The sequence below is a fragment of the Artibeus jamaicensis genome, unplaced genomic scaffold, assembly GCF_021234435.1.
Source record: "Artibeus jamaicensis isolate MK-2021 breed Jamaican fruit bat unplaced genomic scaffold, CSHL_Jam_final scaffold_2375, whole genome shotgun sequence".
NCBI classification, from domain to species: Eukaryota; Metazoa; Chordata; class Mammalia; order Chiroptera; family Phyllostomidae; genus Artibeus; species Artibeus jamaicensis.
Genome location: NW_026522032.1, coordinates 755621 through 780002, shown reverse-complemented (window position 1 = coordinate 780002; position 24382 = coordinate 755621). Strand labels below are relative to the sequence as shown.

Sequence of the window (24382 nt, the reverse complement as noted above, 5' to 3'; positions counted from 1 at the left end):
TGTATTTGTAGAATTCAACAAGTCCTCATTAGAGAGACAGAGCATCATTCATAGGGACTGAATTTATATGGTAAAAGGCAGAAGTGCATCTTCAATTACCTAAATAGATACCCTTTCAAAAGCAAAGAAAGTTACATAAGGGTTACTAAATTAGAGAGTTCTTATGAAACATCAGGATGTGTAAGAGAAAGAACAGGAAGAAAAAAGAATAGCTGTTAGAAACAAAGAAAATAATTAAGAATAGTACTTAAGAGTTTGTGAAATTGCCCTCAGGTCAGTTTGGTCTCTACTCACTGAGATATAAAATTTAACAAAGTTAGGACTACTAGCTTAAAAGGAAAACTTTAAAAAAGTTAAAAGCACAATGCAAAAACAAGATGCCATAATTATTCTCTAGTAAGGCATAAAATGTTATCAAAAATAAAATTACATTTGCCCTTGCTTGTTAAGAAGCAAAAATGGTTGTTGTTTTGTTTTGCTCTGGGGCACGCAGATACTTTTCTCATTTTGTACAATGTAAAGATTTTTAAAAAGAGGACGCTTTGCTCCTTATGGGTGAGGATTTTGCCTTCTTGACCTCCAGGACTTAGCAGAGTGCTTGGTACTCATGATTTTTAAGTTGTACTCAGTAAGGGAAGGGAAAGGAAGGAAAATGTGTCAGCAAAGATCTGTTAGTTTGTTGCAGATCTGAAGAACCCTATGAAAAAAAGAGATTAACAGAAGGAAGTGAATAGCCATCAAGAAGGATTTACATCAAGTAGGAAAAAAAAAAGAAGCTGGCAAATATGGGAAATTGGGAAGGTTTCTTCTCCCACCTAGAAAGAGAAAAATGGTAGGTATCAAGACCTTAAAATCATACAAAAATGATAGTGGTCCAACTTGGAGAGAATTTTCATAGCTTGAGCGGAAGGTAAGGAACTACAGGCAAACCGATACTCTGGTGTATGGGGGACTGAGATGTTGATACTGGTATCTCCCGAAGGGGGTAAAGTTTAAAAAGGTCAGAGTGGAACTTAGGCAAATGTAGGAATTCTGTCTTTTTGATAAAATTGAGTTAATGATAAAATATTTAAAGACGTGGGCCAAATGCAATTGAGTGAAGAACAACAGGCCAGGTAAATAATTTCAGATGGCTTATCAAAGCTGTGGGGGTAGATGAGTTCTTCCTTAGAAAATAGGTGAAATGAAACATAAGAGGAAAAACTCCTATGGATCACATATGATCACAGGGAGATGATGAAGACAGAGAATATTTAAAAAGAGATTCAGAAAGAGTGGTCCATGGGAAGGGGCATTTTAGACATTCAATCTTTTTGAAAGAAGAGGCCAAGCCAAAGGTAACCTATCCTTAGGAAGGAATTAGCCATTATAAACCTTTGCAAATCAAGATGCTTGCTGGAAGGGAGGAAAGAATTTTCTACAGAGAATCAAAAGAACTGCATCAGGGAAGGCAAACGTACCAAACAGTACACTGAACTCTTTTGTCTTATTCGAAGGTTACACATTACCTGTTCAAAAGGTGTTAGAGCTCTTCTCGCTTGCTCAAGATCAACTGAAGTTGCCATCAGTAAACACGTTTTCTGTGCAATCATAACTACTTCATCAGAAGGACAAAACAGGGACAGCTGATAAGAAATAACCAAAACATCAATGAATAGTGAGAATTCTGCAGGTGAACACCAACAATCAGAATGAAAATCAGCAATATTCTGTCTGAATGAGAAAACTCAGCTGGAAAAGCACATCCCACCTTACGAATAATATAGACTATAACATTAATTTATGGTTTCAATTTTATATTACTTTCCATTGTTTTTAAGCACCTTTCTAGAGATAAAATGCTTCATTTCTTCACAGTTTTCCTAGTCTTCTCCATGAAAAGTACTGTCATTCGGCCCTGTATTTCTATCTAGTGATCTACTTCTTGGTTTATGTTGTAATTTCTAAGTTTTTTTCCCTTCCGGCAAATAGATTTCCCCTTTGCACTGAATACAGCTGAAATTAGTACATAGATTGTCATGGCTGAAAGAGACAATGCCAAATCTTGACAGGCATTAGACATAACCTCATCATTAAAATTTGTTCTCTAGCTTTGGGGGGAAAAAAGTCCCTGCTTTGTATTAAAATAAAACTCTGGGCCACTTGGGATTTCCACATGGAATCCTACACGTGCTATCACAAATGTCGAAACAAAAAGTAATTTATTTCACTTAATTAATTAAAATTATACCTAATTTTCCAAAGACTATTTCTTAATCTTTCCAAATGTTTAGTGATTATAACCATTACCACCATTGAACTAATAGCATTTCAAAATACCCAGTCTCTCTCAGTATCAGGCTACTCATATACAAGATGAGGCAGTGGTGCTAGATTATCTCTATAGTTCTTTTCAGTTTGAAAACTCTTACCATTTAATCTATCTCACTATATCAAACTGTATTCTCCTGAATGTGTGAGCAATATTCTTTAGCACTTCTCCTTTTATTTTTCATGAATGCTATACTGGCTTTCTTTCTGGATTTAACCTCTACCTTGGAGGCCAATGACTATGTACAAATGCTTATAATTACAAAACAAGCTCACAAACCTTTACACACAGAACCCGCTCTAGGAAAAATTATGAAGTTGGCCCAGGCTTCTTAGCATCCTTTTTACTCCCTGTTGTCTCCAGATACCTATTCTATATTCCTCTAGACTTATACCCATAAACTTTCCTAATGTTGATAACTGATAATTTTTTAGAGGATTCCCCCTCTTAAAGGTGGTTACATGTTAATAATATAGGCCTCTGGGAGACCAAAATTCCTTCAAAGGCAAGGAAGTCAGTCTCTTATGGTAAAACTTCAAGCTCCATCGTTAATGATGGAGAGACCTGCTTCATGGTCTCACATTATACCCTATAGGGTTCACATTCTCTCTAGGTCATTCCTGCTTAGACATGTATCAAAAGTTCCTACATTAAAAGCCAATGCCACTCTATATTTAGCCATCATTGTTATATCCTTGTTGTGTGACATTCATGAGATAGTTATCAGAAGAGACTCACCTTGTAAGAAAGTATGAAAAATTCTCTCATTAGCAGTGGCTCTTTATTGGATTGCACAGCCAAATTCCAAGCTGAAAGTTAATGTGAAATAATATGGTTATGAAGATCTACTCTTTAATAAGTACCATTATCAGGGTTAAAAAAAAAGCTAACTGCAGCTTTTAGAGAAGTTTTTTCAGGTAAATTTAGAGACTTCTATTCCTTCCAATCTTCAATTCTAGGCCAATGACCAATGGAGGTAGTGCTGCTTTCAGAAAAAATTGGAGGACCCTGGCTGATGTAGCTCAGTGGATTGAGCACTGGCCTATGAACCAAAGGGTCACCAATTCGATTCCCAGTCAGGGCACGTGTCTGGGTTGTGGGCCAGGTCCCCAGTGGGGAGAGGTGTGTGAGAGGCAGCCACACATTGCTGTTTCTCTCGTTCTCTATCTCTCTCCCTTCCCCTGTCTAAAAATAAATAACTAAAATCTTTTTAAAAATTGGACGATATACAATAAATTCTTAGCACAAATCCATCTAAAAAAATGAGGCTCACCAAGGAGCTCAGTAATTGGCATTGGTGAAAAGAAGTTAAAATTTAGCAAAGAACATGGTATACTATAATCAAGGGTTGAGGAAAGCTGCTATAAAGTTTGACATCGTCTACAGAGCAGTGGAAGCCCCCATTAGGCAACATTCAGCATGAGCTTCACCTTGAAATTTCAAAATGAAAATTCACTAAAAAAAGTATTGGAAAGTAACTTTTCAAACTTTCACAAAATGAAAGTCATTAAAACCTTTATTTGCATAAGTTTCTCAGAAGCCAGACTGCTGTATTTATTCCCCTTTCTCCTACATTAGAGCCCTAGTAAACTCCATAACACAGAAAAGGGTCCATGTAGACTCCGTCCACTTTGTGATATTGCTGCTGAATTGTTCCTGTTTACTTATCACTGTAGTGACTGCCTGCACAAAATTCAACTCTACAGCTTGATGGAGTTTCACAAAGTGAATATATATCCATGTAACCAATACAAATCAAGAACAATCTTGATCTTAACCATATACCCAGAAGCAACCCCATCAACACTCTTCAAAGTCTAACCCCTCTCAAGGGTAACCACTACCCTCAGTTCTAACATCATAAATTAGTTTTGCCTATTGTTATTTTTTTACCATATATAAATGGAATCATACAATATGTACTCAATGCCTGGCTTCTTTGAGTACATACATTATGTACTCAACATTCTGTTTGTAAGATTCATCCATATTGTTGCCTATAGTTTATTTTGATGAATCATGTTCAGAGATAAATTGGGCATTCTAAACCAAGTTTAGGAGCATAACCTTGGAGATGTGCAATTATAATTCATCATTTTATTTTTAGAGCCATTTTTATACAAAAGGAAGAAAACTAATATTGATTGAGTACCTATGATGTTCCAGGTACATACAATGTTTCATTAATAATCTTGTGAAGTATATATAATTGTTCTCATCTTACAAATAATTAACCTGAGGTTAAGCAGATTACTCTCGTACCCATAGATACAAATGAAAGAGCTAACATTTGAATCCACATCTGTTGACTCTACTGACCCATAATGTTGCCCACAGCCACAGAATTTTTCATTTACCTATTTTTCTGAACCAGTGAGCTTCATTAATCCTTGCTTGTGTGATTGAAATTCTTGTAACAGAAGCCTGGGAAAATGTCACGATTGCTGCACGAAACAAGAAAATTTGATATGGAGGTCTTTTGCTCTAGCAAAGTTGTTAATCCTGCTTTAAAAACAGTGGAACATGAGTTTGAATTTAGAGAGTTCTTTTTGTGTGTGTGCACGCACAGTGGTGCATATCAAAAGTAATTAAAGTGACAAAAAGCATTACCAAGCTCCAAGAAGCTGTTAATTCAAACATTGAGAAATAAACACATCTTTGGAAAGACTTATAATTTTAATTAAAGCAATCAGTCACAACCTGAGGTAGAAAGATATGATTTACATGTAAGGAAATAAATAATTGGAACAATCATACTAATGTACACAAATAAACACAAAGTTAGAAAGAAGACTGAAGTGGAGACTGAGAATTGGAAGAGTATCGATAGGCTGGCATAATATTTACTGAGCTCCCACTGCAAGCACGTTACAGAACCAAGAACATGATGCCATCAGAAAGCATTTACCACACACCTGCATGCTCTTCCGAGAGACCAGGGTATCAACCAGCAAAGTCATTCTCTTTTGAAAAGCTTTGGTTTCTAAACCACTTTGCCACATTTAACACCTTGCTGACAGGTATTGGAGGTATAAAATTGAACTACTGCAATAAACAGAGTTTCTAAGAGGTGGAGCTGGTATGTTCTGGACATAAGGAAACAGGTATGTGAGCAGCAGATGTGGGTAGACCTGTTAGGCAAAAGGGAGACACCACGGAAGAAATCGTGGTAGCTTGAATGGAGGAGACACAGGAATTATTAGTAGATAGGGGAGATAACATAGACATGGGTAGATGGAGGGGTAGCTTCAAAATGACAATAAGCAATCTGAATTTGATTCAGAGGACATGAACACTGGCAGGGGAGGAAGGGAGGAAATGCTCTTCACACACATTGGAATAGAAACAAGCCGAATCACATTTGGAGATGAATGGTAGGGATGACAAACTTGTCTTTGCTTGTGAAAAAAGAAACCAAAGTAGACTGCTGTGACCAGTGTTAACAAAAGTATGAAGCTTACCTGACACATGAAGTCTGAGTCAGTGTGCTTAACATAGTTGGAGAATTTAACAAAAGATAGAAGCAAGATGAAGGACTGAAAATGGCAGGAGATACTTACCTGTATTCAAGGCACTCAAAAGTCTATCAATTTCTCTTTTTCTAAAAAATAAAGAAAAGAGTATTTTCTTACCATTCCAAGGCTTTACTATAGAAAAGTACCACAATGAGACCCTATTTGTGTCTGAGAGCTGTGCAAAAGTGCAAAATTGTGAAGTGCACTGTTCAAACCTCCAACATGTCATTTCAACACTATTTTCCCCCACCACAGAATCCTGTTCTTCATCCCCAGTGCCCTCATGGTTTTTCTCTATTCTTCTACACCTTCTTGCAACAAAGAATTTCAATGACTGATAAGGTTTTACATGACAGGGTCATAGAATACAATAGTAGATAATGATCTCTGTGATTTGAGGTTTTTTTTGAAAAGGGGAAATTAAAACCCTTGTTTCAAATAAAATTTTATAAAAGTCTAATATACCAGAAAAGATCAAAGCATAGCTGGCTCTGGTTGAACCAGTGGTGGATGGAGGCCTAGAGCCTCAGCTTCCTGAAAGTCCCTGAGTCTGTGCCCTGAAATTCCCAGGGTTCTGAGAAATCTAGTTTAAAAACCACTTGTTCCATCCAGAGAAAACAAATCTGGAAATAGGGGGATGATGTGTCCAAGGTCATAAAAGTAATGACAATGTCAAGACTAGTACCCAGGTCTGTTGACCCTTAGTCAAACTTCTTTCATGGGTATATAATTTTTAACAGAGGAAAATATTCCACTTAAACAAAGGAATGAATATGGAAGTATTGGCAAACTCAATGAAGAAAGGTTAGAGGAAGCGGGGTAGGGCATACTATAAGACTGGCTTCTTCAGGAGAAGGTCTAGTATTATATAATAATACTGCTCTTTAGGAACAGTAACAGCTTTCTCAGGGATAAAAATTAGAATTCTGGTTTACATTAAGTAACTTCTTCCAGTAAATTTTATTAATTTGAATTACAGCTAAGCTAGTTACTTTCTTTCCTATTTAATTTGGTAAGCATATAAAATTATCTAGGAAGGGTCCATTAATGCAAATAAATAATGCAAATAAGTATGAGGATATGAAAAAGGGATGTGTGGTTTATTTAAGAGACAAAGTGCTTTTAAAATTTTAGCCCGCAAATTTATCAATATTTAGGTAGATACTGCTAGTTAAAAAAAAACACAGGATTTTTAGAAGAGAAAGAAACTTCAGTAATTATAAAGTCCAGCTTTTCATTAATTAACAGATGAAGAAAATACAGCTTAGAGAAGTTAAATAAGTTGCTATTGCCTAAGGTAAAGCAGAAGTTAGTGAAACAGCTGAAACTAGAATTCAATTCTGTCTCCTCCTATTGAATTAGGCTTTAAAAAAAGTTAGTATATTCAATTTGTTAAATCAGGTCCTGACCGCTACCTGAAATCACTGCTAGCAAATGTTTTTTCTTACTATATATTTTTTAAAACAATAAGGATATAAAGTCTTCTGCAATTTAAGTTTATCTTTAATTCAAACAGGATGCCTTTCCTTTTCTCCATCTCCAAATTGGTTTCAATCAGTGGGATTTCACAGTATGCTACAATTACATGGGTTCCAAAGCCTCTTGTAAGTCTAGCAATAAAGATCTTATTTTAAAGAACAAATATTCTGCAATTTAAATAAATTGAGTTGCTATTATGTATCAAATACTACCTGAGGTTCCAGGTAAATACAAATATTCCTAGCCTTCAAGGAGCTCTTACAATCTAGTAACTATTAAGGTTTAGTCTCTCAGTTTCCTTTTTTATTTTTTAACTTTTAAAATAGAATTTACTAAGTGACATTGGTTAATACAATTATATAGGCTTTATGTTTACAATTCTATAATGTATCATCTGTATATTATATTCTGTGCTCACCACCCCAAGTCAAGTTTCCCTCCATCAGTATTTATCCCCTAATACCCCCTTCCACCACTCCTTACCCCTTTTCCCCTCTGGTCATCACCATACTGCTGTGTCTATGAGTGGTTTTTTTTTTTTAATCCCTTCACCTTTTCACCCAGCCCCCCAACTCCCCTCCCCTCTGACAGCTGTTAGTCTTTTCTCTGTATCTATGAGTCTGTTTCTATTTTGTTAGTTCATTTACTTTTTGCATAAAATTTCAAAGATACTTATATGTTAACATACATGTGAATTCCCATGTACCTATCATTCCGCTTCAATAATTATTAACTCATCATCAAGCTTACTTCAATATGCTCCACTCCTTCCCCTCCCATATTATTTTGAAGCAAATTCCAGACTTCACATCATTTCATCCATAAATATTTTAGGATATGTCTCTAACAGTCAAGGATTTTTAAAAAAAGAAATATAACCACTAATCCATTATATGCCTAAAAATTAATAACTTCTTAATGCAATCAAATATTTGGTCATTATTCAAATTTCCATTTGTCTCAATAGCTTTTGTTGTGGGTGTTGATTGAGTTGCCTTGCAATGGGTTCACAGGGCTTGTAAAGAAGTAAAACCATACATGCTTGGGTAAAATTTGTATTATGAAAAGACTTGTCATCAATGCAATATTATCTCAATCACAGATATTTCCCAAATAATTTAGCTGAAAAATATATTATCTCCAGGTCCAAATGTATAAAGCAAAAGTGAAGTAGAGGTACACAAAAAGCAGAGTTTTGTCCGATTAGAGAATGCAAAGACGGTAATAGTTCTCTGAAAGCTATCCCCAATCAAGGCCTTGAATAGAGTTTTCTTTCAAATCATTAGGACGTTGTGAATTTTGTGAATGGAAAATATCAATGACCCAATTCTCCCACAAACTGTTAATTTCTTAATATCTTATGCCATGGAAACTATGAGCAGAGAGGTATTTGAATACTCTCAGCTGAACTGATACAGAATCAGGATCAGCATGAACAAGTCAACAAGGTCATATGCTTCTGTGGGATATATCAATATTTAAGTCTCCTCTTAAGAAAGAAGGAAACAGATGCAATATCATAATGAAATCACAGCTAACATTGTTTAGGGCTTAGTAAGTTCCTAGTAATTTTCTTCTAAATGTTTTACATGTATTTATTCATCCAGTCACCACAGCAACCCCATAGAGTAGGCAGTATAATTATTCCCTTTGTGTGGACAGGGAAACTAGCCCAGGTCACACATGTAGTAAGTGGCAGAGCCAGGATATAAAGCCAGAAGACTAGCCCCACAGCCTATAATGGTCTTACCCACTATACTATACCTCTCTTGATATAAAGTTTCTATTGAAAGCTACTACTATGATTTTTCTAATGATGAATACATTGCTTCCATTGAGAGAACTTACTTGTTTTCAGATTCCTGCACATCAGAAACTTTTGGAACAATAAGACGGCACAGGCACCTGTATGATAAAGTAATATACAGTGACACTTAAGAAGAGACATGTCAAAGAATACATACCAAATTATTAACCTTGTTTACCTCAGAAGGCAGAAAGGAGATTAATTCTATTTTATTTATGAATCTTTGTATTATTTTTAATGGTTATAATGAAAATATACCAATTTGTAATTTTGGAAGGGTAAATTAAATAATTTAAAAACAAAAGCGATGTTTATGACAAATTCGCAAATTGTTCCACAGTGTACATCATTGTTCCAAATCACCTGCTAGAACATCAAGTATCATATACAAACAAGTGTTCATGTGTTTTTTCTTCCCATAAAGGAATCTGGAGCAGCATTTGGATTCCACACAAACTAGGATGACTATTCTTTGAACAAATCTGGCAGCATAATGATACATGGACAAAATAATGTCAGTTTGTAAAGTTTCAAATGCCAAAAATCTTTAAAAAAGGATTTTCTTTACTTTTAGAGAGAGGGGAAGGGAAGGAAAAAGAGAGGGAGAGAAACAGTAATGTGGAAGAAATACCTAACAGCTGCCTCTCACAGGTCCCCAACTGAGGACCTGGTGTACAACCTACGCATGTGCCCTGACCAGGAATCGAACTGGTGCCCTTTTAATTTGCAGGTGGGCACTCAGTCTACTGAGCCACACCAACCAGGGCCAGATCCTAAAAAATCTTTCAAAAATACCATCTATTTTGAATGATTTTAGATATTTATCTGACTGAAAGCATGCAAGTATCTCAGGACTCCTTCTGATACTTGTATTTCTGGGACTCCACTTCCCTTTGGCAGCGTGGCCTCAAGTAGCCCTTCTGGTTTCCAATTTTTCCCACTGGCATATTCTCAGTCACATCACTTTCCTACCTCACTTTCCTCTGCCTTACTATTGTAGAAGTTCCCTTTTGATAAACTATTTTCCCTCATAAAGAGAAAAGGGGGGAAATCAGGTTCAACAGTTATCTTTTTTAATCCTTACCCGAGAACATCTTTTCATTGCTTTTAGAGGAAAAAGGAGGCTCAGAGGTAGAGATAGAGATAGACAGAGACAGAGAGAGAGAGAAACATATCTAGGTTGAACCCCCAACCTTGGTATGTTCCCTGACTGGGAATCGAACCTGCAGCCTTTCAGTGTACCAGACAACGCTCCAATCAACTGAACCACACCAGCCAGGGATTTTTTTTTTAATTAAGCATCCCTATCAAATTTCTGATGGTATTTTTTTACAGGAATAAAAAATAAATCCTAAAATTTCTGTGGAACTACAAAAGACCCCAAGTAGCCAAAGCAATCTTGAGAAACAGCAAAGCTGAAGGGATCACTCATCCTGACTTAAAGTTATACCACAAAGCTATAGTAATCAGCATGGTACTGGCATAAAAATAGTCATACAGACCAAGGTAATAAAATTAATAGAGTCCAGAAATAAGTCCACATATATATAATCAGCTAATATTGGACAAGGGAGCCAAGAATACTCAAAAGATGAAAGACAGTTTTTTTTTCAATAAATGGTGTTGGGGAAACTGGATATTCACATGCAAAAAAAAAAAAAAAAAAAAGGAAACTGGGTCCCATATCTTGTATTACTCTCAAAAAATTAACTTGAAATGGACTAAAGTCAAATATAAAACCTGAAACCACAAAAACCCTAGAAGAAACCACAGGAAAAGAGCTTCTTGACAATGATTTTTTGGATATGACACTCAAAGCATAAACAAGAAAAGCAAAAATTAATAAGTGGGACTACATCAAGCTAAAAAGCTTCTGTACAGCAAAAAAGAAAAAAATTATCAACAAAATGAAAATGCAACGTACAGAATGGGAGAAAATATTTGCAAACCATGTATCTGATAAGGGTAAACATCCACAGTATATAAGGAACTTATATGCCTTGACTGGTGTGGGTTAGGCATCGTCCCACAAACCAAAAGGTCACTGACTCGATTCCCAGTCAGGGAACATGCCTGGGTTGCAGGCCAGGTCCCCAATTGGGGGTGTGCAAGAGGCAACTGATTGATTGATGTTTCTCTTGCACACAATGTTTCTTTCTCTCTCCCTCTCTCTCTAAAAATAAATAAAACTTTAAATAAAGAAACTCATATGACTCAATAGAAAAACAAAGGCACAAAAACCCAACCGATCTGATTCTAAAATGAGCAAAGGACCTGAAAAGATATTTTTCCAAAGAAGACATACAGATGGCCAAGCAGTACATGAAAAGATGCTCAACATCACTAATCATCAGAGAAATGCAAATCAAAACCACAGTGAGATATCACCTCACACCTGTTAGAATGGCATCATAAGAGCTAAGTGTTTGTGAGGATGTGAAAAAAGGGGAACTTTTGCACTGTTAGTGGGATTATAAATTGGTACAGCCACTATGGAAAACAGTAAGAAGGTTTCTCAAAAATTAAAAACATAACTACCACATGAGACAGCAGTTCCCACTTCTGGTTATATATCCAAAGGAAAGACAATCACTGCCTTGAGGAGATATCTGTGCTCTCATGTTCACTGCCGCATTATTCACAGCAGTCAAGATTATGAAAACAATCTAAGTGTCTGGATGAACAGATAAAACATGGCATGCACACATGCAGGAAATCCCTTCCTCTCTATAGGATGTGAATTACTTACTTTAAAGCTATCAAGACTTGTTCTGGGTCTTCTGAACATATAGCTAAATATTCCAAAGCTTTTTCTCCCACAGCTTGTTGTCCATTCTAAAAAGGACAAAATAGAATTATGTTAAATTATGCCTCAAAGTGATATTTACAAAATGTTATCCATATTCCTGCCCATTAACGACAAGAAAAATATATCAATTTGTTCATTTTGTATTCTCAAAAGAGGTCTTGCAAGATGGTAGAATAATACAGCTCATTGACAGAAACAGAAGAGGTTCATATTGGTGTCAGAAACCCATTCCTCCCTATGCAGAAACACTAAGAGCCCTGCCAACCTTGCTATACTTGGAACCTTACCATAGGGTCTCTGTATTGGCTTTCAATTCTTTGCACAAGTGTTATCTTCTCAATGAGACCTACCCTCACTACCCTATTTAAAATGATAACTCACACCAATCCATCCCACTATCACTCCTGATCCTTTTTTATTCTGCTCTATTTTTTGTATGACCCATCAACTTCTAACATATACAAATTTGCTTGTTTATTATCTGCTTTCCTTCTGCTTGAATGTAAGCTTCAAGAAAGCCTATCACTGTTTCATTTCCTTAGTTATCCCAAGATACTAGAACAGTGCCTGGCACATAGGAGTTACTCAACAAATATTTGCCAAGTGTATGATATTCTCACTAGCATTTCAAATGCCATTTATAAAGCAACTGTAGTGAGTGAAAACTGGATACTATACTTATTCCTTTGTGGGTATATATTCAATTTCTTGGGTTTGGTCACCCATCCTCTAATTCAAACTACTTTTAGGTATTTTTTAAAATTTTCTCCACCTCATTAAAGCCATTTTACTGTTCAGAAGTACAGTTCCATAATTCTTCTGCTTTCCATATAAAATATAAATTTATAAACCTTCACTTAAAAAGGTATTTGCCTTTGACTTCCCCACTACCAAATTCCTCTCATTTCTTCTCCTCTTTAACATCCTACACAAACGTATCCTGTATCTGCATCTGCCAAATATTTTTCCTCCTCTAAGAGTTCTGTTATTCTATTTATTAACATTAAGACATAGATCATTCAAACCATATTCAGTAACCACTATGGGCAAGATATTGGGCTAGGTGCTAAAAATATGGTCCTCAAAGATTTCACAAGTTGATTTGGGTGGACAAGCCATACATTAGCAGTATAAGGCCATGACTAGCATGCATGTTACAAATTACTGAAATTCAAAATAGATAGAGAACATGAGGATGGAAATGATTTGGGAAGTCTCCACAGTGGAGGGAAACCTTAGGTTGGGCTTTGAAAAGGGTACCATTTAAATAAGCAAGAATGCTTTTTTAAAGATGGTATAAACAAAACATGTAAAAAGGAATGTGATTGGCCTGTTTGAGAGACACTATGTTTGGTTGGAGTGATAGAGGACTTATGTCTTCACCATCCTAGATCTTTGGCTAATGTAATGGTAGCTTATATTACTATGATGTCTACATGTAGATGTAAACAAAACTAACCCCATCTTTATGTCTCAGATTTCATTTGAAGTTTCATGCTGTGATCTTTGACCAACATCATTGCTCTTAGAAAGCATATCAAAGACTTCTAATTGATGATTATCTGTATTGCTTAAAACATAGCTATAAATATTGTTGTTATAACACCCAGAATGACATCAACTGAGATAAATATTAAAGTAGCAATAGCATCAATTATAAACAATCACGTGTCACAAGACCACTAGGAGGTATGACCCCTGGCACTACTGCTTTCTTTGTCCCTTTGTTCTGTCAGTCATTAGCACCAAAGTTATACTATAAAACTGTAACAGGGGTCTAGTAGTGGAGAATAATCTGTGCATAATAGTTGGGTCATCTGTTCCACTCTGACCCAATCTTCCCATGAGTAAACTGTTTTATAGTAAATTCTGTTATATTCTATGAAGTTGCCTGCTTCATTTTTCAGTCTTAAGATACATTCTCACTCACCCCAGCACTGAACATATGATGATGATGTAGGGGAGTAATATGAGATAAAGTAGAAGAAATAGCTGCTGTGGCCAGGATGTACATGTGTTAATAATAACAGAAATACTGTATTCGTAGACCAAGCTTCAAATCACATCTTTAGCTACCTTCTCAGTTAATTTCCACAATTCTGTAGGTACGTATTACCTTTATTTTTACAAATGATGAAATTAAGAATCTAGTCCATCATTGGGTCTAAGAGCTCCACAGTTGCTATGATGCTTTTCCTAATCTTATATATTACTAAGGACTAGAATTCTGCAGGTGAAAAACAGGGTGCAAATACTTATTACTTCTGAAGCAAGAGTGCTTTGTGGTCAAGAACCGAAGAGGTCCGTGGACATTTAAACTGGTTTTATTTTTTTCAAATTGATGAGAAAAATAAGTTTCTTAATAGATAACCACTGAATTTGTTTGCATGGCATAGCATTTTAAATTGGGTGCTTCTTTCTAAACTTAATGTTTTCTTATATTTATTTTTTCTATAGTCTTAAGCACAAATCTGTTACCTCATTTTGTTTCATTTACAGTATAAAGAAATGAAGAGAAATATAACAATTCTGCAATCAAGGCTGGTGTGAAAATATGAGACCAAATACTAAAAGGAGTAAGCGCAGGTCTCTCTTGTGCCTAAATTGTCTCTCAAAATGAAAAATAGGTAAAAATTTCATAAATAATACATAAGAGTTACCTCTAGAGCAAACTGGGCAGCTAAGCCTAAAAGCCTGACATGTGAACGAGCATCTGTAAATAAGTCAGTCTCTGCTGGCTCTTCAGACATTAGTGTATCCTTGAAAGCGGTAATTGCTCGCATAGCTGAAAAACAAGAAAACAATTCAAAACATGAGATGCTCTTATAAAAGATAATAGTTACCAATGATTAATTATATCACAATGACTTTGGAACACATTTTATGAGCATTAATATCTCCAAAATATTAATTTCCATAGTCATCTAAATTACTAAACTTTCAAGGAAGACTTAAATGTCAGAAAAATGCCCAACTGAACAATTCGCCTCTGTGAATTTATCCCACAGACATATATGCAAAAGCAAGCAAAAACAAGTATGTTCATCTAACAATATTTATAAGAATAAAATATGGAAGCAACCTAAATTCCACCAACAATGGATAGGCTAAATGCATTTTGGTATATCCATAAAGTGGAATACAGAATGTAGTAGAATAAATGAATGATAGTATTGTATTCCATTATGTCTTAAAGGTAGACTATGATAATGTAGTAATATATGTAGTAAAGACAGCATGGATGGACCTGGACACTATTATGCTAAGTGAAATAAGCCAGTCAGTGAAAGATGATCTCACTAATATGTAGAATCTAATGAACAAAATAAACTAATTAACAGAGACTTCTGGCCAAGATGGAGGTGTAGGTAGTACACACTGTGCCTCCTCACACAACCAAAAGAAGGACAACAACAAATAAAAAAACACATAAAATCAAACTGTATGGAAGTCCAACAACCCAGAAGTTAAAGAAAAAACATTTGTCTATCAAACATTCATGAAAACATTCATCCCAGTAGGAGGGGCAGAGAGATCTCGGAGCAAGGTGGTGGCTGGTAGACCCAGGTGGGAAAGGCGGCAGCTGGAAGAGTGGGCAGTCCCACATCTGCGTGTGAATAACCATGAGGAACAACTAGGGAGCAAGACTGACCGTGCAACCCAAGGTCACAGTGCCAGGAAATAAAGCCTCAAACCTCTCACTGAAAAATCCTGTGAGGGTTGAAGCAGCAGGAGAAATTCCCAGCCTCATAGGAGAGTTTGTTGGAGAGACCCACAGGGTCCTAAAACATACACAAACCCACCCACCCAGGAATCAACACTAGAAGGGCCCAATTTGATTGTGGGTAGCAGAGGAAGTGACTGAAATCCAGCAGAGAGCCATGCAAGCACCATTGTTCCCTCTCGGACTCCTCCCCCACACACAGGTCACAATGCAGTGATGTGGGTTGCCCCACCCTGGTGAATAACTAAGGCTTCGCCTCTTACTACATAACAGGTATGCTGTGACAGAAAAATGGCCCAAATGAAAGACCAGATCCAAGCTTCAGAAAAAATACAACTAAGCAACAAGTAGATAAGCAATCTACAAGATGCAGAGTTCAAAACACTAGTAATCAGGATGCTCACAGAATTCGTTAAGTATGGTCACAAAATAGAGGAAAAAATGAAGGGTATGAAAAGTTAAATAAGCCCTGGCTGATGTAGCTCAGTGGATTGAGTGCGGGCCTGTGAACCAGACGATCGCGGTTCGATTCCCAGTCAGGGCACATGCCTGGGTTGCAGGCCAGTTCCCAGCAGGGGCCAGTTTCCAGCAAGGGGTGCACCAGAAGCACCCATACACTGATATTTCTCTCCCTCTCTCCTTCCCTTCCCCTCTTAAAGGTAAATAAATAAAATTCTTTAAAAAAAAGTTAAATAAAGGAAAATGTACAAGGAACCAACAGTGATGGGAAGAGAACTGGGACTCAAATCAACTGTTTGGAGCAGAAGGAAGAAATAAACATTCAACCAGAACAGAATGAAGAAACAAGAATTCAAAAATATGAGGAGAGGCTCAGGAACTTCCAGACAACTTTAAACATTCCAACATCCGAAATATAGGGCTGCCAGAAGGAGAAGAGGGAGAGCAAGAAATTGAAAACTTACTTGAAAACACAATGAAGGAGAAATTCCCCGATCTGGTGAAGGAAATAGACTTTCAGGAAGTCCAGGAAGCTCACAGAGTCCTAAAAAAGTGGGACCCAAGGAAGCACACACCAAGGCACAATAATTACATTGCCAAGATAAAAGATAAGGAGAGAATCTTAAAAGCGGCAAGAGAAAAGGAGAGAGTTACCTAAAAGGAGTTCCCATCAGACTATCAGCTGATTTCTCAAAAGAGACCTTACAGGCAAGAAGGGGCTGGAAAGAAGTATTCCAAGTCATGAATGGCGAGGACCTACATCCAAGATTACTCTCTCCAGCAAAGTTATTATATTTAGAATGGAAGGGCAGATAAAGTGCTTCCCAGATAAGGTCAAGTTAAAGGAGTTCATCATCACCAAGCCCTTATTTTATGAAATGTTAAAGGGAATCTAAAAAGAAGATAAAAAATATGAACAGTAAAATGACAAGAAACACACAACTATTAACAACTGAACCTAAAAACAAACAAACAAACAAACAAACAAACAAACAAAAACAAACTAAGCAAACAACTAGAACAGAAAGAGAATCACAGAAATGGAGATCACATGGAGGGTTACCAGCAGGGGAGTGGGAGGGAGAGAGGGAGGGGGGAAGGTACAGGAAATAAGCATAAATGATAGGTAGAAAATAGACAGGGCAGGTAGAAAATAGATATTAAGAATAATATAGGTGGAGGAAAAAATAGGAAGGACACAGGGACGAGAACTAAGGGGGGTGGAAATGGGAGGGAGGTGGGGAGCAAGGGGCGGGGGGAGGCTGGGATGGGAGAAATAGACAAAAAACTGTACTTGAAAAATAACTAAATAAAATTTTAAAAAATAAAATTCTCCTGTTAAACCATCAAAAAAAAAAAACAAACTAAAAATGGAACTGCATTTTGACCCAGAGATTCTGCTTCCAAGTCTAAAAAAGAATATATTATGAGCAAGTGTTTATTCCAAGAATGTAGTGTTTAACAGTTGAAAATCCATGCAACTGATCACATTAACAAACTTAAAAAATTGGTTACTTCAGTAGATGCAGAAAAATCATATGCTCAAATTCAACATCCATTCCCATTAAAAAAAAAAAAAAACAACTCCCAGAAAACTAGAAATAGAAGGGAACTTCCTCAACCTGACAAAAGGTATCTGTGAAAAGCCTATACCTAACACATCATAAAACTTAATAGATAAGGACTCAATAAATACCTTCCCTCTCAGATAAGGATGTCTGTTCTCACCTATTTTATTCAACACTGAACAGGAGATACTAACAAATACAATAAAACAAAAAAAATTGTATTCAGATTGGACAAGAACAAGTAAGATTATTTTCATACACAGACAACATGATCATCTCACTAGAAAAATCTGAGAGAACATACAAGTAAGCTACTGGAACTAATAAGTGAATTTAGCAAGTTTGTAAGATATAAGGTCAATATATAAAATCATTTGTATTTCTACATACTAGCAATGAGCAATCAGAAACTAAAGATTTTTATAATGCTATTTCCTTTTTTAAAGATTTTATTTATTTATCTTTAGAGGGGAAGGGAAGGAGAGAAGGAGAGAAATATCAATGTATGGTTGCCTCTTGTGAGTCCCCTGCTGGGAACTGGCCTGCAACCCAGGCATGTGCCCTGACTGGGAATTGAACCAGGATCGTGTGGCTCATAGGCCCACGCTCAATCTACTGAGCTACACCAGCCAGGGCTTTATAATGCTATTTCAAATAGCATAAAATATTATATTCTTAGGAAGAAATCTGACAAAAGATGCACAAGACCTATATACTGAAAGAAGACATCTCTGAGAGAAATTAAAGACTTAAATAAATGGAGTTTTACAACTTGTTCATGGATTGGAACATGACAATTCTCTCCAAACCAATATACAGGTTCAGTATGATCTCATCCAATATTCACTTTTGTAGAAATTGAACAACTAATTATAAAATTCATAGAGATATACAAAAGACTTTAGCCAAAATAATTGGAAAGACAAGAACAAAGTTGAAGGACTAACACTGCATGATTTCAAATTTGTTACATAGCTATGGTAATCAATACAGTGTGATAATGATGTAAAGATGGATGAATAGTTTAATGGAACAGAATGAAGAATCCAGTAAGAGACCCATACATCTATGATAAGTGATTTTTCAATAACGGTGCAAATTGCACCATTCAGAAACGGTGTAATTCTGTTCAGAAAGGACAGTTTTAAAATAAATGACACTGGAATGACTGGATAGATATGTGTAAAAGAACGAACTTCAATCCGTACCTTAAATCAAATAAAAAATTAATGCAAAATGAATCACAGGCCTAACCCTATCCTTGAACCTTAAAGGATAAAGGAAGGCCTTCTTAGATAAGAAAAAGCCAAAGGAGTTCATCGCCACCAAATCAGTATTATATGAAATGTTAAAGGGTCTCCTTCAAGAAGAAAAAAAATATGAACAATAAAATGGCAATAAATATATATCCATCAACAATTACTTGAAATGCAAAAGGATTATATGCCCCAGTCAAAAAATATAGGGGTGGCTGAATGGATAACAAAACAAGACCCTTACATGTGCTGTCTACAAGAGACTCACTTCATATGGAAAGACACGTAGACTGGAAGCGGAGGGATGGAAAGAGATATGTGATGGAAAGAAAACAAAATGAAAAGCTGGGTAGCGACACTTAGTCCAGGCAAAACAGACTTTAAGGAAAGGCTACAAAAAGACACAAAGAAGGACCCAGCACTTCCTTTTTTTGGAAATCCAAAAACACTAAACTGAAAAGACATATACACCCACACTGTCATTGCCAACATTATTTACATTAGCCAAGATATGGAAGCAGCCTAAGTGTCCATCAATATATGAACTAATAAAGAAGTACTGCATGTATAAAATGGAATATGACTCAGCCATAAAAAAATAATGAAATCCTGTCACTTGCAATAACATGGATGGACCTAGAGGGCATTTTGCTAAGTTAAATAAGTCAGACAAAGATAAATACCACAATTTCATTTATATGTAGAATCTAAAAAACAAAATAAGCAAACAAGTAGAACAGAAACAGGCATAGATACAGGAACATTTTGATGGTTGCCAGATGGGAGGAGGGTTGGGGCAATGGGAGAAAAAGGTGAAGGGATTAACAAAGCAAGCCAGCAAGCAAGCAAGCAAGCAAACAAACAAACAAACAAAACAGAATCAGAGACATGGAAATAAAGGACAAACCGACAGTAACCAGAGGAGAGGGGGGAGGGGTATAACAGAGGAATGAAGGGGAAGGGGCAAGTCAAGGAACATACAGTATATAAAGGACCTATGAGTATGGACAATGGGGTGGTGATTGACTGTGGGAGCAGGGGTCGGGGGCAAGGAAAAACAAAAGGGAAAAAAGTGGGATAACTGTAACTGAACAAAAATAAAAAAAGGAATACAAATTGGTAGTTACAGAATAGTCATGAGGATATAAAATATAGCATAGAAAATATACTCAATAATATAGTAATTTGTATATGGTATCGATGGGTACTAGATTTATAGGGGTGATTACTTTGGACTGAGGAATGGAAAAAGAGCAAACTATGGAAACATAGCAGTATAAATGAGTTGTAAATGCAATATGCTAAGTGAGAGAAGCCAGGCTCAAAAATACATGATTCCATTTATATGACATTCTGGAAAAGGCAAAACTATAGAGATACAAATGAGATCAGTAGTTTCCAGGGCTGGAAGTGATAGGAAGGAGTTTCAGCAAAGAGGCCTGAAGTAATTTTTTGGTTCTGTATCTTGATCACACTAGTGGTTACATGACTAAATGCATTTGTCAAAACTCATAGAATTATTAATATAAATAAACCTCATAGCAAGCTACTAGCAAGAGCAAATTCTATGTATTTTCAATAAATATGACTTTAAAAATACTGAGCTAATGCTATGTTTAAAAGTAAAATTATTTTAATAGAATGTTAAAATAAAAGGTTTAACAGGAAATCTGGGGGGGGGTTGCAATTTCTGCTGGCAAATATTTTCAAGTTCTTTTATGCTTCAACATAATACATCAAATAAAGCAAAAGCCCAGAAGTGTCTAATGAAAACATCAATGATGGACATGACACCAGTATTAACCCTGATAAAGAGTTGACTTCAATTTGCTACTGCTTAATTAATACACAGGTATTGTTACTATTCTAGACAATTTCTTTTTCAGTGTAGAATAAGTCATCTTCCTTTCTCTTATGAATTGAGTAATGGAGTTCCGATGCACATAAAAGGCATTCATAGTTACTTGATTGAATTAGTGTAAATTCTGTTTGGATTCAAGTTTCTCAATTCATCAACCTGTGCCCTTCATGAAGAGCAACCAGACTGGAGCTCATGCTGCTCCAGGATATGCTCAGCTCCTCTGACAGCTGAACAGGAATAACATCACAGCATATCCTAACCAAGTCAAGATACACGTGCTTGCAGGCACACAGGCTAGGAAACTATGCTTATCTTAATGGAAAAGACAGAGCACTAATGGGATGAGATGCATGTGAGTAATTCCAACACTGTCAACATTATGGAAACTCCTTTTCAAAGCTTGATCTCTCACCAATCATTTCCCAAATAAGTGAAAACAGTCCAAAGGTACTCTGAAGACTTCCTTTCAATAAAGACAATTTTAAACTGACAGATGTTTGCAGTATACTGTCCCCTGCCCCCACAGCTTTGTAAATTTAATTTTTGAATAGGTTGGTCCAAATAACATAACATACAAAAAAGTATACCATGAAAAGACTTTCCCCTCTTTTTGTCCCACACCTGCCTAGATCCTATCCCCTTGAGGTAGCCCCTGTACTTTTATTCTTAACTATTCATAATCTCTTTTTAGCATGGTTGTATTTTCTTTATGCAGAAAAGCTAGAATATATATATTTCATTGTCTTGCAAACAATATTTTTCCTATTATGGTCAAAAAGGATTATTTGCATTCTTTGCGTTAATAATCAAATGCATCTCATAAATAACATTTATACCTGCTTCGCAGTTGCCTTCCAAGACTGCAACGTTGAATACATAAAACTGAGTGAAAATATTTCCAGGATCAAGTTTTTCAGCTTCTTCCATTGCTCCTCTAGCCTGAAAAAAATATTTGGTCTCTTTTACAAAAGCTTTAAGGAAGATCTTACTGTATTTTGTTAATATTATTAACATAATCACAATGGCTAACTTATACTCATAATAAAAAGACCTTTTCAACTTGTTTCATATGCAGGTAACAGGAAGCCATGTTCCTCTTCAGTTTAGGAAATTCCTCATCCATTTGATCTGATTCATAGACTCTCAAGGAATAGTAGTACCAGTTTAGGGCCTCAAGATAATTTTGGATCTAAAGTTTGAAAAGAAATAACAAAATCACATAGATATCTCTACATTTGGCTCTAATATTTCCAAGTTACCTCTAGAAACAGAGAAATGATATTGTTTTCTTTCTTTCTTTTAATGAAAGAACCTAAGAAACTTCCATCATTTATTGTTTATATACTTTTCATTTATTTTTTATTTTTATTGTTGACACTATTACAGATGTCCCCAATCCCTGCCCCCCTGCTTTGCCCACCCCCACTAGCCCCACCCCCCTTCCCTCTGGCCATCAGCACACTGTTGTCTGTGTCTGTGGTTCATTAGTATCTGTTCTTTGGCTGATCCCTTCCTCTTCTTTCATCCAGTCCCCCTCCCATCTGACAGCTGTCAGTCTGCTCCATGGACTGTCCATGCCTCTGTTTCTATTTTGTTCAGTTTATTTTGTTCATTAAATTTCACATATAAGTGAGATCATATGGTATTTGTCTTTCTCTGACTGGCTGGTGTGGCTCAATCCACTGAGTTGCACCAGTGAGGGCTGTTTTTACTTTTGAGGCACTAAAAATTTCAATGATAACAAGCTAATGGGAAAAATCTAACAGAAATAACTTGGATGACTTTTAAGCTAAGAAAATTCAGGTTGCTCATGCACATCAAGGTAAGGTATAGAATGAGTCCCTTGTAAATGTGAAACAAGAAGCTTCACATTTTTTCAGGGAATAACAGGTGTCATTAGGATCTAAAAGGAATAAGACACTCTTCAACTAGAAACAACTATGCTGCGTAAGTATAGCAGTGCCTATGACTATTTAGAGTTAAGATTACATTCTACTCTGGCTGTTGGAAGTGAGAGTTTAAAAATTATTCTGCAAGACCTGAAAGTGAGGAAAAAGAAAAAGACTCAATAGGAGAAGGGATTCTAAAGTACTTTTTTCATCAACTGAGTGAGGAAATACAGGATATAAAGAAAGAAAATAAAAAAATACCATATGATCTTACCTTTAATAGGAAGCTAAACAACAAAACAAACAAGCGAGCAAAATAAAAACAAAGACACTGAAATAGAGAACAGGGGGACAGAGACCAGAGGGGAGAGGGGAGGGAATTTAAGGGGAAAAAAGGGGAGGGATTTAGAGGAACAAGTATAAAGGGCACAGGGACAATAACTAACGGGGGTGGAAATGGGAGGGAGGTGGTAAGCACGGGGCGGGGTGGGCTGGGATGGGAGAAATAGACAGAAAACTGTACTTGAAAAATAATTAAATTTTAAAAAAGAGAAAAAATAATTTTTGCTCTCAAAGAAAAGCAAGAATACTATTCTATTTTGCAGTAGCTAACCTTAAGGTATAGAGTAAGGCATTTTGATATAGATATACACTGTGAAATGTTCACCACAATCAAGCTATCTCACCTAGTTATCTTTTTTTGTGGTGAAAACACAAGTTTACTTCCTGAGCAAACTTCAATTATGTAGTACATTACATAACTACAGATGCCATACATTATATTAGGTCTCTGAAAATTTTTCATGTAATAACTTTAAAGTTTGTATTCTTGGACTAATATATACCCAATTTCCCCAACCACCAAACCCTGGTAACCACCATTCTACACTGTTTCTATGAGTTTGATTCTTGCAAATTCCACACAGACCTGCGATCATACAATATTTGTCTTTCTCTGTCTGGCTTACTTCACTTAGCATGTCTTCCAGGTTCATTCACGTTGTCACAGATGGCAGGTATTTCTGTTTAGATTATTGTGGGTAGTATGGTCATTTTAACAACATTAACTTTTCCAATCCAGTCACATGGGATATCTTTCCACTTTTTGTGCCTTCTTCAACTTCTCTCATCAATGTCATAATTTTCATTGTACAAATATTTTATCTTCTGGGTTAAGTTTATTTCTAACTAGTTGTTTTAGATACTATTATAAATTGGATTGTTTACTTGGTTTCTTTTTTGGATAGTTCACTGTTAGCATATAAAAATACAACTGATTTCTGTATGTTGATGCTGTATCCTATAACTTGACTGAATTTGTATGTCTGCTCTAACAGAATTTTTGGTGGGGTCTTAAGGTGTTCTATATATACGATCTTGTGATTTGCAAACAGAGACAATTCTATTACTGCTTCCTTTCCGATCTAGATGCCTAATTGCTCTGGCTAGAATGTTCAGTACTTTTGTTGACTAGAAGGGTGAGAAAAAGCATCCTTGTCTTCTCAATCTTTCAGCAAAAGCTTTCAGTTTTTTACTGTTGACTATATTTTCATTCCATGTTGTCCAGATGAGTACTCTGCTAAAAACTGGAGGAGGACTTGCAGATTGCTGGGGTTCTCTTTCTGTGCTAAGCTCTCCCCTCTGTGATTCTGTTCTGTGAGCTTTAGCTGCTTCGGTCTCCAGACTCTCAGCACCATCTCCTCA

At 36.2% G+C, this 24382-nt stretch overlaps 1 protein-coding gene across 1 annotated transcript in view; it reads right to left on the bottom strand.

The window, feature by feature from the left end:
* TEX11 (testis expressed 11) overlaps positions 1–24382 on the bottom strand; it is a 118552-nt gene that overhangs the window by 19831 nt on the left and 74339 nt on the right. The window contains exons 15-23 of the mRNA XM_053656654.1: positions 21841–21978; positions 21626–21728; positions 14582–14706; positions 11862–11947; positions 9154–9210; positions 5872–5912; positions 4669–4755; positions 3050–3120; positions 1509–1625 (exon numbers count right to left, since the gene is read on the bottom strand). Coding sequence (XP_053512629.1) covers positions 1509–1625; positions 3050–3120; positions 4669–4755; positions 5872–5912; positions 9154–9210; positions 11862–11947; positions 14582–14706; positions 21626–21728; positions 21841–21978 — 825 coding nt within the window. The remainder of the gene's footprint in view (positions 1–1508; positions 1626–3049; positions 3121–4668; positions 4756–5871; positions 5913–9153; positions 9211–11861; positions 11948–14581; positions 14707–21625; positions 21729–21840; positions 21979–24382) is intronic.